The sequence below is a fragment of the Microcaecilia unicolor genome, chromosome 9, assembly GCF_901765095.1.
Source record: "Microcaecilia unicolor chromosome 9, aMicUni1.1, whole genome shotgun sequence".
NCBI lineage: Eukaryota > Metazoa > Chordata > Amphibia > Gymnophiona > Siphonopidae > Microcaecilia > Microcaecilia unicolor.
In genome coordinates this window covers 36,842,302-36,855,434 of record NC_044039.1, presented here as the reverse complement: position 1 = coordinate 36,855,434, position 13,133 = coordinate 36,842,302, and the positions used below count along the sequence as shown (strand labels likewise).

At 43.7% G+C, this 13,133-nt stretch overlaps 1 protein-coding gene across 2 annotated transcripts in view; it reads right to left on the bottom strand.

Annotated features, from left to right (window-relative positions):
* Nucleotides 1–2,811: 2,811 nt before the first annotated feature.
* The window catches only part of LOC115478063 (zinc finger CCCH-type antiviral protein 1-like), a 108,600-nt gene continuing 98,278 nt past the window's right edge, over nucleotides 2,812–13,133 (bottom strand). For both annotated transcript variants that reach the window (XM_030215294.1, XM_030215295.1), the window contains exons 13-15: nucleotides 12,768–12,898; nucleotides 5,705–5,856; nucleotides 2,812–3,705 (exon numbers count right to left, since the gene is read on the bottom strand). In XM_030215294.1, the coding sequence (XP_030071154.1) occupies nucleotides 3,431–3,705; nucleotides 5,705–5,856; nucleotides 12,768–12,898 (558 nt within the window). In that variant the 3' untranslated portion in view covers nucleotides 2,812–3,430. The remainder of the gene's footprint in view (nucleotides 3,706–5,704; nucleotides 5,857–12,767; nucleotides 12,899–13,133) is intronic.

Genomic DNA, 13,133 nt, shown 5'->3' with positions numbered 1-13,133 from the left:
ACACATGTAAATCATGAGCGCCCAACACTCACACATTCTAATCATCACTTGTACTTTTATGTGGGGGTAATTTTCTAAGAGCCCTTTTACCAAGCTGCAATAAAAATGGCCCTGCGGGAGCGTCCGTTTTTGCTGCATGCTGTGACCCTTGTTATCAGCAGCGGGTAAAAAGCATGCAAAAAAAACCAAGGCCATGAGGTAAGATTGCTCTTATCCCATGGCCATGCGGGGGGGGGAGCACTTACTGACACCCATTGAAGTGGTGGTAAAGGTTCTCACGCTAACCCGGCCGTAACTAGGTAGCACGTGGTGCTGCCCAATTATCGCCGTGCTAGGAAATTATGGCCGATTTTCCATAGAGCGGAAAATGGTGCACACTAGGGCTGGAACTACTGACAGCGCCCATGTCGGGCCAGCGCTGGTTCCAAATTGGCATGTGGTAAGCCTGCGTTGGGCTTACCGCCACATAGTAAAACGGCCCCCAAGTGTCCTTTTAAGCACATATACCCCTGGACTCTATATAGGTTGGCCAAAGTTGGGCGTGCAAATTTAGGTGCAGATCCTAGATCCGTGCATAAACTGATTAGTTAATGAGCCATTAACAATCAATAGTTGTGTTAACTGGCAGTCATTTGGATTTACACGCTGATCTGACCTGCACTCTATTCTGTAACACTGCATGCCTAAATCTTATGTGTGCAACTCAAAAGGGGGTGTGGCCATGGGATGGGTGTTCCCAGAATTTGGAAACATTATAATGTAATTTTTATGTGCACAAATGTCAGTAGCATGCCAGCATTTAAACCAGGTTTCAGCATGCGTAAGAAGTAGCGTTCCTAGGTTGGCTGCCACTCAGGGCAGATTGCCGCTGTGCCCCCTGGGGCATCACCTTCACCCCCAAGTGCATCGCTCATACCTCCTGGGGGTGCAGGGAGCAGCCGCGAAGCTGTCGGCTCCGCCTGTTCCCTGCCCCGGAACAGAAGTTACATCAGAGGAAGCATGGAAACGGCATGGCACATTAAAACCGGGAACAAGGGCGCCTAGAGTCAGGTGCCAATTTATAGAATGAAACCAACACTATTAGGTTATTGCATATCAAGATACAACTTCCTTTTTTTTTTTTTTAAACCTAGACTGGCTTTTCCTTCAAGGAGACTATTTGCTTATCCAGCTGTTCATATTTAGAGCACTTTGCTTACTGAAATTTGTGTGGTCAGGTTCTCTTTTTGAGAATCACTCTGAGAACACCTAGTCTCTCTCTCTCTCATATGTACCCCCCCACACCCTTCACCCAGTCTCACTAACTCCCCTTCCTTTTGTGTATTCTCCTTTTCAGCTTTTCTATAACTATAACTCTGACAGGTGTGAACCCCCCCCCAAAAAAAAGTAAACGGAGTCAGGGAAGCCCAAGTTATGCTATTACAGGTAGTTGGGCTGTTTCACTAAAGAAATCAGTTTAGTCCAAGATTGGCCAACCTCTCTTTCATTTTACACACTTCCCCCCCCCCCCCCCCCCGCCTCACCCTCTCATGTCTTCCCCCAACCTTCCACCCAATGTCCCCTCTCCAGGCTTCCCCCAATCTTTTTCTCTTTCTCATATCTTCTCCCCCAGCCTTCACCCAGTATCTTTCCCCTCACCTGGCTCCAGCAGCAGCAGCTCAGTGAGATTCCTGCTTCCCCTGCGCAACGTGGATGTCTGCAAGCTTGAGCCATATGGTGCCAGAAGTTTGAGCTGGTCTCGCAGTTTCAAATCTCGACCAACCTGAACTTCTGACATCGCACAGGTCAAGCTTGCAGACAACCAAGTCACAGAAGGGGATACTGAGCTTCTGAGGGCCAGGTAAAAGCTCTTTTTACCTGGGCCATAGGTTGGACAAGCCTGGACTAAAGCCTGGTTGCTTACTTATTATTATTCTTAAGTTGTATCTTTTTTTTTCTTTTTCATTGAATTATGTTTCTGTTTCTTCTTTTCCTTTATTGTAAACTGTCCCGAGCTCTTGAGTGAGATATGGCATATAAGACTAGTTACGTTGATTCAGAGGAGAGGGAACAATTATAGGAGCTATGGGACTTTGTAGGTAAAAAGGGGAAGGCCATAACTTTTCTGTATCGCCACATAAGGGGAGAGGATTTTGTTAAATTGCCATATATGAGAGCGTGGGAGCATGACCTGGAATGTGAGTTCAGCATGGCAGAGTGGAAAGCAATATGCATGGAGGTGAAAAAAGCTTCTATATGTGTGTTACTTAAGGAAAATGCATATAAGGTATTAAGTAGATGGTATTATACGCCATACCGGGTGAAAACAATGTTCCCGGATGCCAGTGATCAATGCTGGCACTGTGGAAAAGCAGTGGGCACGTATTGGCATATCTACTGGTCATGTACTGCTTTGCAAAGCTTTTTGGCGGAAGTAGCGCGTAACCTTACAACTGCCCTGGACTTAAGAGTTTCCTTGTGACCCCAAGTGGTGCCTCTTGGGTTGGGGGAACAGAAGAGGACTAAAATGGCAGAGGCGTATAAAACGACTTTGCCTGGCAGCAGCGAGGTCAATCATAGCCCTCCACTGGAAGTCGAGCTCTGGTCCCACCAAACATGGATAACAAAAATGAGACCGGTGGCGGAGATGGAAAAACTGGCAGATCGTAGAATGGGGCGCCTCGATCAAGAAGCGACAGAATGGGTACATTTGGAACGCATACTGGGTGCAGTATGAAAGTTGTAATTGGCGGGGTTGGTGTGAGGGTGGGGGGGAGCAATTGAGGGGGCGGGGAAGGGGGTAGGGAGATGTGTTCACAAGGGAGGGAGAAGGGCTTTTATGAACATGAGGTTGATGGGGGGGGGGGGAATTATATAGAGAGCGGCTGTATTAGAAAAGTGAACTATATGATTTCTCATTGTTATTTTTGCTGTTACCTTAAAATGCTTGTATTGCAACATGGCATTAATGATTCTGAGATGTTAAATCTTTCCAAGCTCTCAATAAAAATTCAAAGTTAAAAAAAAAAAGACTAGTTACATTAATTGTCCTTCACGTGTTTACCTGAGAGAACAGGATATCAGATGACTTATCAAAGGTCACAATGAAAGTCATTGGGACCAGTAAGATCTGAGCCCTGGCACCAGTTTGGATTCACTGCTCTAACCTTTAGGATACCCAGTGGGTTCTAGGTTATGCAATTGTTAGTTTACAATTTTCAGCAGCTTAACTGACGTAGCAAGGTATGAAAGTCTCTGCCGCTCTATTAGTTTTCTATTCATCTTGATCTAGGGTAGATTTTTGTGATCAAAATGATTCTGGATTTTTTGGTATTAAAAATAATGGATCTGCTCTGTGGCAAATTATACAAAGTTGCAAAACAATGTGGCTGCTATCTATAAAAGAAGCAGTTATAAACAATTTTAGCAGAATTAGTTACACGCTTCTCCTTTAACTAATGCAGCACTTCTTGCCCTCCACGTATTCCAGAACGTACTCTGGGTAGATCTGATGTTTCTCAAAGACGACAAAGATGGATGGATCTGACACTTTATCCACGCAGCTGTCATAGAAGCTGTTTGAAAACTTCGTAGGAGGACGGAGGAAGTTTGGATTTCCTGAAGTGAAGTCCCCCACCAAAACACGGGCTACAAACATGGACTTTTTACTGGTCTTGGACGTGCAGTAGTTATGCGAGTAAGAGGCATCTCTTGCAAAGTAACTCCCTGTGAATGGAAAGAAAAAGACAGCAGCTGAAATGACTCTGAAGCTACCTTGCACAATACAAAGACCTCCCCCCCCCCCACCGGATTCTATGTAGGTTGCCAAAATGTGGGCACAGATCCCAGATCTGCATGAAAGCTAATTAGTTAATAAGCCATTAGCAATCAACAATTGGTGTCAATGGCATTCATTTGGGTTTATGTGAGGATCTGCCCTGAGTCTTATTCTATAAAATGCACATCTAAATTTTTTAGTGCACAACTCAAAAGGAGGCGTGGCCTTGGGAGGAATATGGGCGGGCCAGGGGTGTTCCTAGAAATTAGATGCAATGATATAAAACAGAGTTTTTACATGCCCACCAGCTTTACACCAGGTTTCAGTAGGCGTGTGGTGAGACATCCATGCTATTTGCACAATACTAGTGTGCCATGGATCTTCCCATGCCTAACTGGGAACCATTTACAGAATTTTCCCCACAGTCTAATGTGACATTGGATCAGGTGAAGTGGGGTGGAGACAGTGGTATAACTAGAAGTCAATTTTTGAGTGGACCAATAGGTAGATTGGGTGGGCATGCATTTCCTCCCCCTGCACCCTGCTCCACTGCCCCCCTTCTGCTCCCCCAACAAACTTTAAAATTAAATACCTTAGTTGGTGGGGATCCCCAAGCCCCACTAGCTGAGGACATCGGCAGCCCACTGAAATATTGTTAATGCACAATAATATATGTGCGAATGAGGGACCTTCAGAAAACTTACACACCCTTCATGTAACCATAAGTGTAAGTTGCTTCTTAAGGTAGCTACTTTGAAATCACTGGCACTCTCTGAATGATATGCTCCACTCAATTAGCGTCCAAATAGAAAAAAAAAATATATATATATAAATCAAAAACAAAATTATGTAACAATCCAAATCAAATGTCCTTTTCAGCAAAATTATGTGCACTATCAAATTTTACTGTTCACAATCCCTCTATTGTCGTACACCGCATGGGTTTCAAATTTTCTGTTTCAGAGACTTTAGTTGAGTTTGGTGAATCCCTGTTGAAAAGTGCACTAGTCAGTGCTGCCGATACCGACACCCCATGCATGCTCAGTTCTCACACAAAAACTGAGCCTGCACAAGATCTGAGCATAAGTGTGATGCAAGCATCAGTGGGATTGGGATTCACAATTGGAATTCACAACCTCAGCGGGTTGCTGATGTCTTTACCTGGAGGGGCTTGGAGATCCCACCAACTACACCAATGATGTGCCACTAATAGAAGGGCAAGCAAGAGTGGCTGCACTCAGGCCCTCCCATGACTACGCCCATCCCCAGCAATCCAGTTCTGTGCCTTCCTTGTAAAGGAATGTCAACGTGGGAACCAAAATTCATATGGTGAAAAATCTTAATGTGTTGTTCCCAAAACTGATCCGCTATTAACTTAGAGCCTGATATTCACATGCAAATTTTCTATATAACTTCAGAATTAGCCAGATTATTTGTGCTGACCGAGACTGTCCATGGATAGTGCAGGGGCTATTTGGGAGTAGAGCTTGGGAAGAGTTATCTAGTAAGCAGCGATATCCAGCACACTAACTGGATAATTATCCAGCTAAAAAGACAGCAGAAGAATGTTCCAACTTTATCTGGTTTGCTATCCGGACAGCGGTCTCAATGGATAGCAGCGCCATTCACCACTGAATCTGGATATACAGCGCAGACCACTATCTGGATAGTGAGGCTGAATATAATCAGACCGCGTCAACTCTCATTCCCATCTTTCTTGGACACGGTACTTGTTTTTCTACTGGGTTATTTTCATCACGTATTTCTCAGTTATTTCTTAGTAGTAGGTGTGAATGTACGAAAACATTCATAGTGGTTGTAATTAAAGTATTACCACTCTTTTGGAGTTGTTGGGGCAGGGAAAGTACATGTCAAGAATGAAAATGTACATTGCTGTGTGATCTAACGTATAAATTCAGAAAAGACAAAGAAAGTGAAGGAATTCACCTTTTCCATACAATGTCCCATGAACACCACATATTCTCCAGTCAAAATTATGGTAGCAAATGGTGTCAGCGTTAGATTCATTTGTGCCATGAAACAACATCTTTTCACATACTTCTTTCCCACCATTTAACTTCTTCATCTGCTCTTTCTGCCTAATTAAAGTAAAACAGTGGCGATTTCAAACATTAAACATATACATATGATCTACTGTACATCAAAACTTTGAATGAACTGCCTCTAATAATGCAAGAAAACAGCTGCATCAACAATATGACCCTGATGTATGAGCTCCCTCTAGTGGCTCCAAGAGTGAATATGAAGTATGGTTTCATTCTGTTTGTCAGTACCAAAACCTGCTGAAAATGAATCTTCTTGCTACCCACGCACATATAAATAAGGGGTACTGCTCACTAAGGGGCCCTTTACTGAGCTGCGGTAAAAAGTGACCTGCGCTAGTTTGGACGCGTGAAATTGGAGCACGCTGGGCCATTTTTTTTTTTACTGTTGATGTGAAAAAGCCTTTATTTAATGAGGCAGTAAATGGCCGTGTGCTAATATAAAAACTTGCATGTGACTATTCACTGCCGGAGACCTTAACACCACTTATGCACCTCTCTGTGAAAAGACACACCAGTCCAGTCTTGGGTTGTTTTTTTTTTTTTTTAAATGTGTGCATGGAGATGTAGCTGATATTTTTTTCTAAGAAATCCAAGATGTCATCATGCATTCAATGGGGCATTATCAGGACTGTCTCTTTTGATGTGGAATTACGTACTTACTTTGCACTTGCTTAAGAGTTTATACATGGGAAACCAATTTTATAAATGGAGCTCTAAGTGTGACTGTACAGTGTGCTTGTGTTCTCCGGGATATGGACAAATGTACATCTGTTCTAGCCCACATGTCCCAGGTTCAGGTACACTGCAATTCAATGTTGCATGTCTTTTTCATAGACAGTGAAGCAAACATTCTTAAACTTTATTAGAAAGCAGAAAGGGCATGCCCAGCCAATCAGATCTCCGCACTGCTTGCATGCCTAATTCTATAGAGGTGGTATCTTTCATAGGAGACCAACAACAGATAATTCCCTGGCCCTGTGGATGGGAGATTAATGAAAGCAGTCTTTCAATTAAAATTATCATGTGGCATTTATGCATGTAAAACACATGAGAACATTACAATAGCTCATCATATACCTGGGATAAAAGTAGTCACATGTTTTGCTACAAGCATCAAAATTGTTCTGTTTTGTTTCTTTGGCCATAGAATAACATTCTGGTAAACTAGACCTCACTTTCATTATTTTATGGTGAAATCATATTTATTAATAACAACAAATTAAAGAGCTACAATGTTCAACAAAACTCTTCAGATTATACTGAGTAACAAATTATACAGAGTAACAACCTCACTACCACCCCCCCACACACACACACCACCCACCAAATCCCTTAATTTTATTTTTTTGTTACATTTGTACCCCGCACTTTCCCACTCATGGCAGGCTCAATGCGGCTTACATGGGGCAATGGAGGGTTAGGTAACTTGCCCAGAGTCACAAGGAGCTGCCTGTGCCTGAAGTGGGAATCAAACTCAGTTCCTCAGGTCCAAAGTCCACCACCCTAACCACTAGGCCACTCCTATTTCCTATGATTTGTTTTACAAATTTGAAAAGTTACATGCATGCTGTTATGGGTGGGAAAAATTTCAGCGCTAGGTTCTTCTTGACCTATCTGCTGCTTTTGACACTATCCCAGGGGCAGTGGAACATTTTTTTGGTTGGAGGAGACAAACAATCTCCGACTCCTCTCCCAAGCTCTCTAACTGATGATGCTGTGCTGGACAAAACATTAAAGGGATCACCTCATTCCACAGCCTATAACTATCACCATCTAGTCCTTGACATTCTGTCTGTACTTGGATTCCAGGACTTCATTCTGTTTTGGTGAAGGCTCTAGTTTCTACTTCTCTGGGGCTCTCCTCCCATGGCTTTTCCAGAACCAGATGTGCTCTCGAGTCACAGTTGACTCCTGATGACCACAAAATGAGAAACTCCTTTCCTTGTCGTTTTCTTGGCATGATACAGGAGTGGTTTGGCATTAACTTCTTCCGAGGCATGGAGGGTTAAGTGACTTGCCAAGACTTTTAGCATTATACCAGTAATTCTCATCGCTCTCTCCCCCTCCCTCTCTGTGCTGAAACATTCACCCACAATATAGTCTCAAATCTTAATTTATCTGAAATGGCTGCCTGGATATCCCACTGCCATAGGCTCCAACATTTCAAAATGGGGGTGCAAAACAGAATACAAATTACACCTCCCTGGACACAGTGGAGAAACTTGCTCAATATTGGGGGTGCTCAGCACCCACTGACATCTCCAGAGCTGGCTCCTATGCTCACTGCCATCTTAAAAGTAACAAGACCTAGACAGTTTTTCACTCCAAACCCAACCCATGGCTTCCACAAACCTAAACATATTATTCTCTCCCCATGGATAACATCATTTTCCCCAGCCTCTCTCTCAGCCTGCAACCTTTGGGTCCACTTTGAATCCCCTCTCTCCTTTTCTGTTCACATTCAAAACCTGTATTGTATCTCCAAAATTCACCCTGTCCTTTCTCAACACGATACCAAACCCCTCTCTTCTCTCTTGCTTGGTTGCTGCAATCTCTTCCTTATGCCTTCTGCTAAATCATCTTTCCCTGTTAAAAGTGTAGTCAAAATTCACCTGCACAACATCTTCCCTTAGCATTGTTACAACCAAGTTACTCCTCTTCTCATGTCTCTGTGATGGCTCCGTATCTGCCTCCACATTCAGTTCAAACTGTTTCTCACCTGTATTTGCTTTGAAGTTTCATGCTACCTCTCCTCTCGTCTCCTCCTAGGTCTATCTTTGTGTCCTACATTTTGTTATCTCTGCCCCTCTCCTCCACTGCTAATTCTAGACTCCATGCTCTCTGCCTGGAATAGCCTTCCTCAGTTGGTGCATCTTGTTCCATGTCTGGCCATAGGCAAATCTTACTTAAAGATCCATCTCTTTGAGATTGCTTTTATATCCAAAAACTCTTGACTCTTCCTGATCTTGGCCCTCTCATATAATATACTGATAACTGTATTTGCTCCCTGGTACATCTGAGAAAATGGGTGCTCGCTTCCTTGTAAAAAACGATTCTGAATGGGGAGTGGGTTGCAACAGTTCACTCTCTTCCCCAACTTCTCCATTTCTAATTCTGGAACAATGTGCAATGCCATTGTCATGTTCCCTGGATGGCTGCTCTTGACATCATAGGCTAGCCATCATGATGTTTTGCTCTACCCTTCCCTAACTGCTGTGGGAGCTACTGACAAAGCAAGGGGCCAGAGCTGGGGATGAAATTCAGCCTCCCAAAGAGAAGTACAGTTACTAATCGTTGGGCTACAAATGGCAGCTATAAACTGTGGGCTGAGCACAGCTGTAGCAGTGTCATTGCTCAAATCACAACAAACAACATTACAATTCAGGCGGAAAACCCACCGACAGCCCAACAATCTGTCCTGATGAAGTGTTATCACAAATACTTACAGGACCAAGAATCAGAGGTAGACTACATTATTTATGTAAATCATTGGAATACAGACTTAGGGATGCATCTTACCAGTTTAAACATAGTCTCCTGGCTCATGACTCTCTCACTAGCAATTGCGGGGCCCTGTGCAGACCAGTTCGGTGGGCTGCCCCCTGCCCCACCTAGCCCCGCCCCTTGTTGACAAGATGTGATTTAAAAAAAATGTTTATTTCAAATAAAGACACAATCAAGCAAAACTAATTCAAATATGCACTATGTTATCATAGGTAACCTCTGGGTTTAAAAAGCAAAACCATGTGCATGCAAGGATTGGATAAATGAATTAAAACAAATCCCCTTGATATACTTGTTAGTCTCGCGAAGCAGCCACTGGAAGTATCAGCAGCCATTTTTAAAAAGCGATATGGCAGCAAGAGGATCAGCGCCAGCAGTGGGCAGGAAAGACTGGGGATATTTCCTGCCCCGAAGAATCCACTAGACCACCAGGATGGCTTCAGGTATGTGCTGGGAGGGCACTCTGCGGCTCGGGCGAGGACAGGCAAAGCAGTCAAATCGCGGCCAGTGCAGACGAAGATAGCAGGGAGCGGGAGGGAGCACCACGGGGCCCCTGGAAGCGTGAGGCCCGGTGTGACCGCCCCTGATTAAGACTGGCCCTGGCAACGTGCTACATAGAGAACTGCAGTATAAATTTTTATTACGCCTATATATCTTCCCACAGTATCTTGCCTTTGGTGCTGGTGGTGGAGAATGTCTACCCTGTGTTTGTTTGGTAAGATTAGTTGTACCCTACCGGTTCCTAAAGGCTATGTGAGTTTTATCAAACATTACTACTACTACTACTTATCATTTCTATAGCACTACTAGACGTACGCAGCGCTGTACACTTGAACATGAAGAGACAGTCCCTGCTCGACAGAGCTTACAATCTAATTAGGACAGACAAGCAGAACAAACAAGAGATAAGGGAATATTAAAGTGAGGATGATAAAATAAGGGTTCTGAACGAGTGAATAAGGGTTAGGAGTTAAAAGCAGCATCAAAAAGGTGGGCTTTTAGCTTAGATTTGAAGACGGCCAGAGATGGAGCTTGACGTACCGGCTCAGGAAGTCTATTCCAGGCATATGGTGCAGCAAGATAAAAGGAACGGAGTCTGGAGTTAGCAGTGGAGAAGAAGGGTGCAGATAAGAGAGATTTACCCAATGAACGGAGTGCCCGGGGAGGAATGTAGGGAGAGATGAGAGTGGAGAGGTACTGAGGAGCTGCAGAGTGAATGCACTTATAGGTCAATAAGAGGAGTTTGAACTGTATGCGGAAATGGCTAGGAAGCCAGTGAAGTGACTTGAGGAGAGGGCTAATATAAGCATAACGGCACTGGCGGAATATTAGTCGTGCAGCAGAATTTTGAACAGATTGAAGAGGAGAGAGATGGCTAAGTGGGAGACCTGTGAGAAGCAAGTTGCAATAGCCTAAGTGAGAGGTGATAAGAGTGTGGATGAGGGTTCTGGTTGTGTTCTCAGAAAGGAAAGGGTGAATTTTGGTGATATTAGAGAGAAAGAAACAACAGGTTTTAGCAGTCTGTTGAATATGTGCAGAGAAGGAGAGGGAAGAGTCGAAGATGACCCCAAGGTTACGAGCTGATAAGACAGGAAGGATGAGAGTGTTATCCACAGAAATAGAGAATGGGAGAGGAGGAGAGGTTGGTTTAGGGGAAAAGATAAGAAGCTCAGTCTTGGTCATGTTTAGTTTCAGATGGCACTGAGACATCCAGGCAGCAATGTCAGACAGGCAGGCTGATACTTTGGCCTGGGTTTCAGCTGATGTGGAGAGGTAGATCTGGGAGTCATCAGCGTAAAGATGATACTGAAAACCATGGGATGAGATCAGAGTACCAATGGAAAAAGTATAGATGGAGAAGAGAAGAGGTCCCAGGACAGATCCCTGAGGTACACCAACTGACAGTGGGACAGAAGTAGAGGAGGATCCACTAGAGTATACACTAAAGGTACGCTGGGAGAGATAAGAAGAAAACCAGGAAAGAACAGAGCCCTGAAATCCAAGTGAGGACAGCGTATCAAGGAGTAGGCTGTGATCAACAGTGTCAAAAGCAGCAGATAGATCGAGAAGGATAAGGATAGAAGACATACCTTTGGATCTGGCCAGGAACAGATCATTGGAGACTTTAGCAAGCGCTGTTTCAGTAGAATGAAGGGGGCGAAAGCCAGATTGAAGTGGATCAAGAATAGCTTGAGATGAATGAAAGTCAAGGCAACTGCGGTGAACAGCACGTTCAAGTATCTTGGCTAGGAAAGGGAGGAGAGAAATGGGGCGATAGTTGGAAGGACAGGTAGGGTCCAATGAAGGATTTTTAAGGAGTGGTGTGACTACGGCATGTTTGAAGGCATCAGGAACAGTCACAGTGGAAAGTGAAAGATTGAGGATATGACAGATAAAAGGGATGACAGTAGGAGAGATACTGTTAAGTAGATGGGTGGGAATAGGATCAGAGGAACAGGTAGTTAGTTTTGAGGAGGAAAGAAGACGTTCTATATTAATGGGCAAGAAATGCATTCTGCAACGTTGGTTACTGGCTGAAGCCTCAGTCTTGGAACACTGGCAAAACGTCTTTTCATAAAATGGCCATTTCCTAGATGTTTTTAGATATTTTGGGCTCAGTGTGTTTTTCTTTTGTGATCGTTAAAAAAAAAAAGTCCAAGGGAAAAATGCACAAAAACAAGCCATTGGGATATATGGGGAGTGGGCAGCATTCTTAGTAGACTGGCCACACAGACATCCCTACAGAGCAGTGGGGCACCCTAGGGAGTGCAGCAGTGGACTTCACATAAAAGTTCCCAGGTACACATTTCACCAGTACCCTCTTATATGTATGGGAAGCCCTCCCAAAACTTACTGTACTCAACCATTACAGTAGCCCTTATGCCTGCAGGTGCAACCTATGTGTGGCCTTCCCTGTACTGTACAATTAAGGACATGCACTCTATTTCTGGCAGGAAATTTCGGCACGTGTGGGAGCCCTTTTGTGCATCTCTGACCTCAGAAGCACAACGTTGCTTGCTTAACTGTTAACTGTGGTTGGGGAGCTCTTGCTGTACCAGTGTCGCATTTAGCTGTATAGGTTGGGTTGGGTACGTTGGATGGGTGGGAGGGAAGTTTGTAGGCTGATTGATTGTACACAATATCTGTTGTACATTTGGATACTTTTTCAGTAATAAACATGATTTCAGTTGAAAAAGAAGTTATGGCTTAAGACTATTTAAATCTAAACAAACCCATTTATAATTCCTGAGCATGTCTATGGAACCATTTGGGCATTTTTAACAGCCAACATCTAAGGAGAAAATAAATGTTTTATAAGACAGAACATTTGCTCGACAGCATCCTTTTAAGTAGCTCTGAAAGTTTCTCTTCTTTGCAGCATCTATAACTACCTACTTCAAAGGGATGGCTAGAACCAATGTAGAAAAATGGATACAAACCATTGAAAAACTTCCCAGAGAGATGGGTTCTGAATCCTTTTCATATTCTGGATGCAGTAACCAGACATTGTGTTTTCAAACAGCCTCTGGATTCCTTTATACTCCAAAGATGCGCTGCTAATTTCTAACATCTATAAAACAGAGAAAGATTTTATCACTTGTCCAGGGAAGGCCAGTCTATTTAAGGAACATATCACCTAGGCCTAGCAACACTGGCCTGCAAGAACCTGAGCTTGCTTGATCTTGCAAGTTAAGTAGGCCTTAGGCCTGGCTACTGCTTGGATGTGGGACCATCAGGGAAGACCACATTTTGGGGACTTTTTGCAAAAAAAAAATCCACACAGTAAACATTTCCACCTATGCATA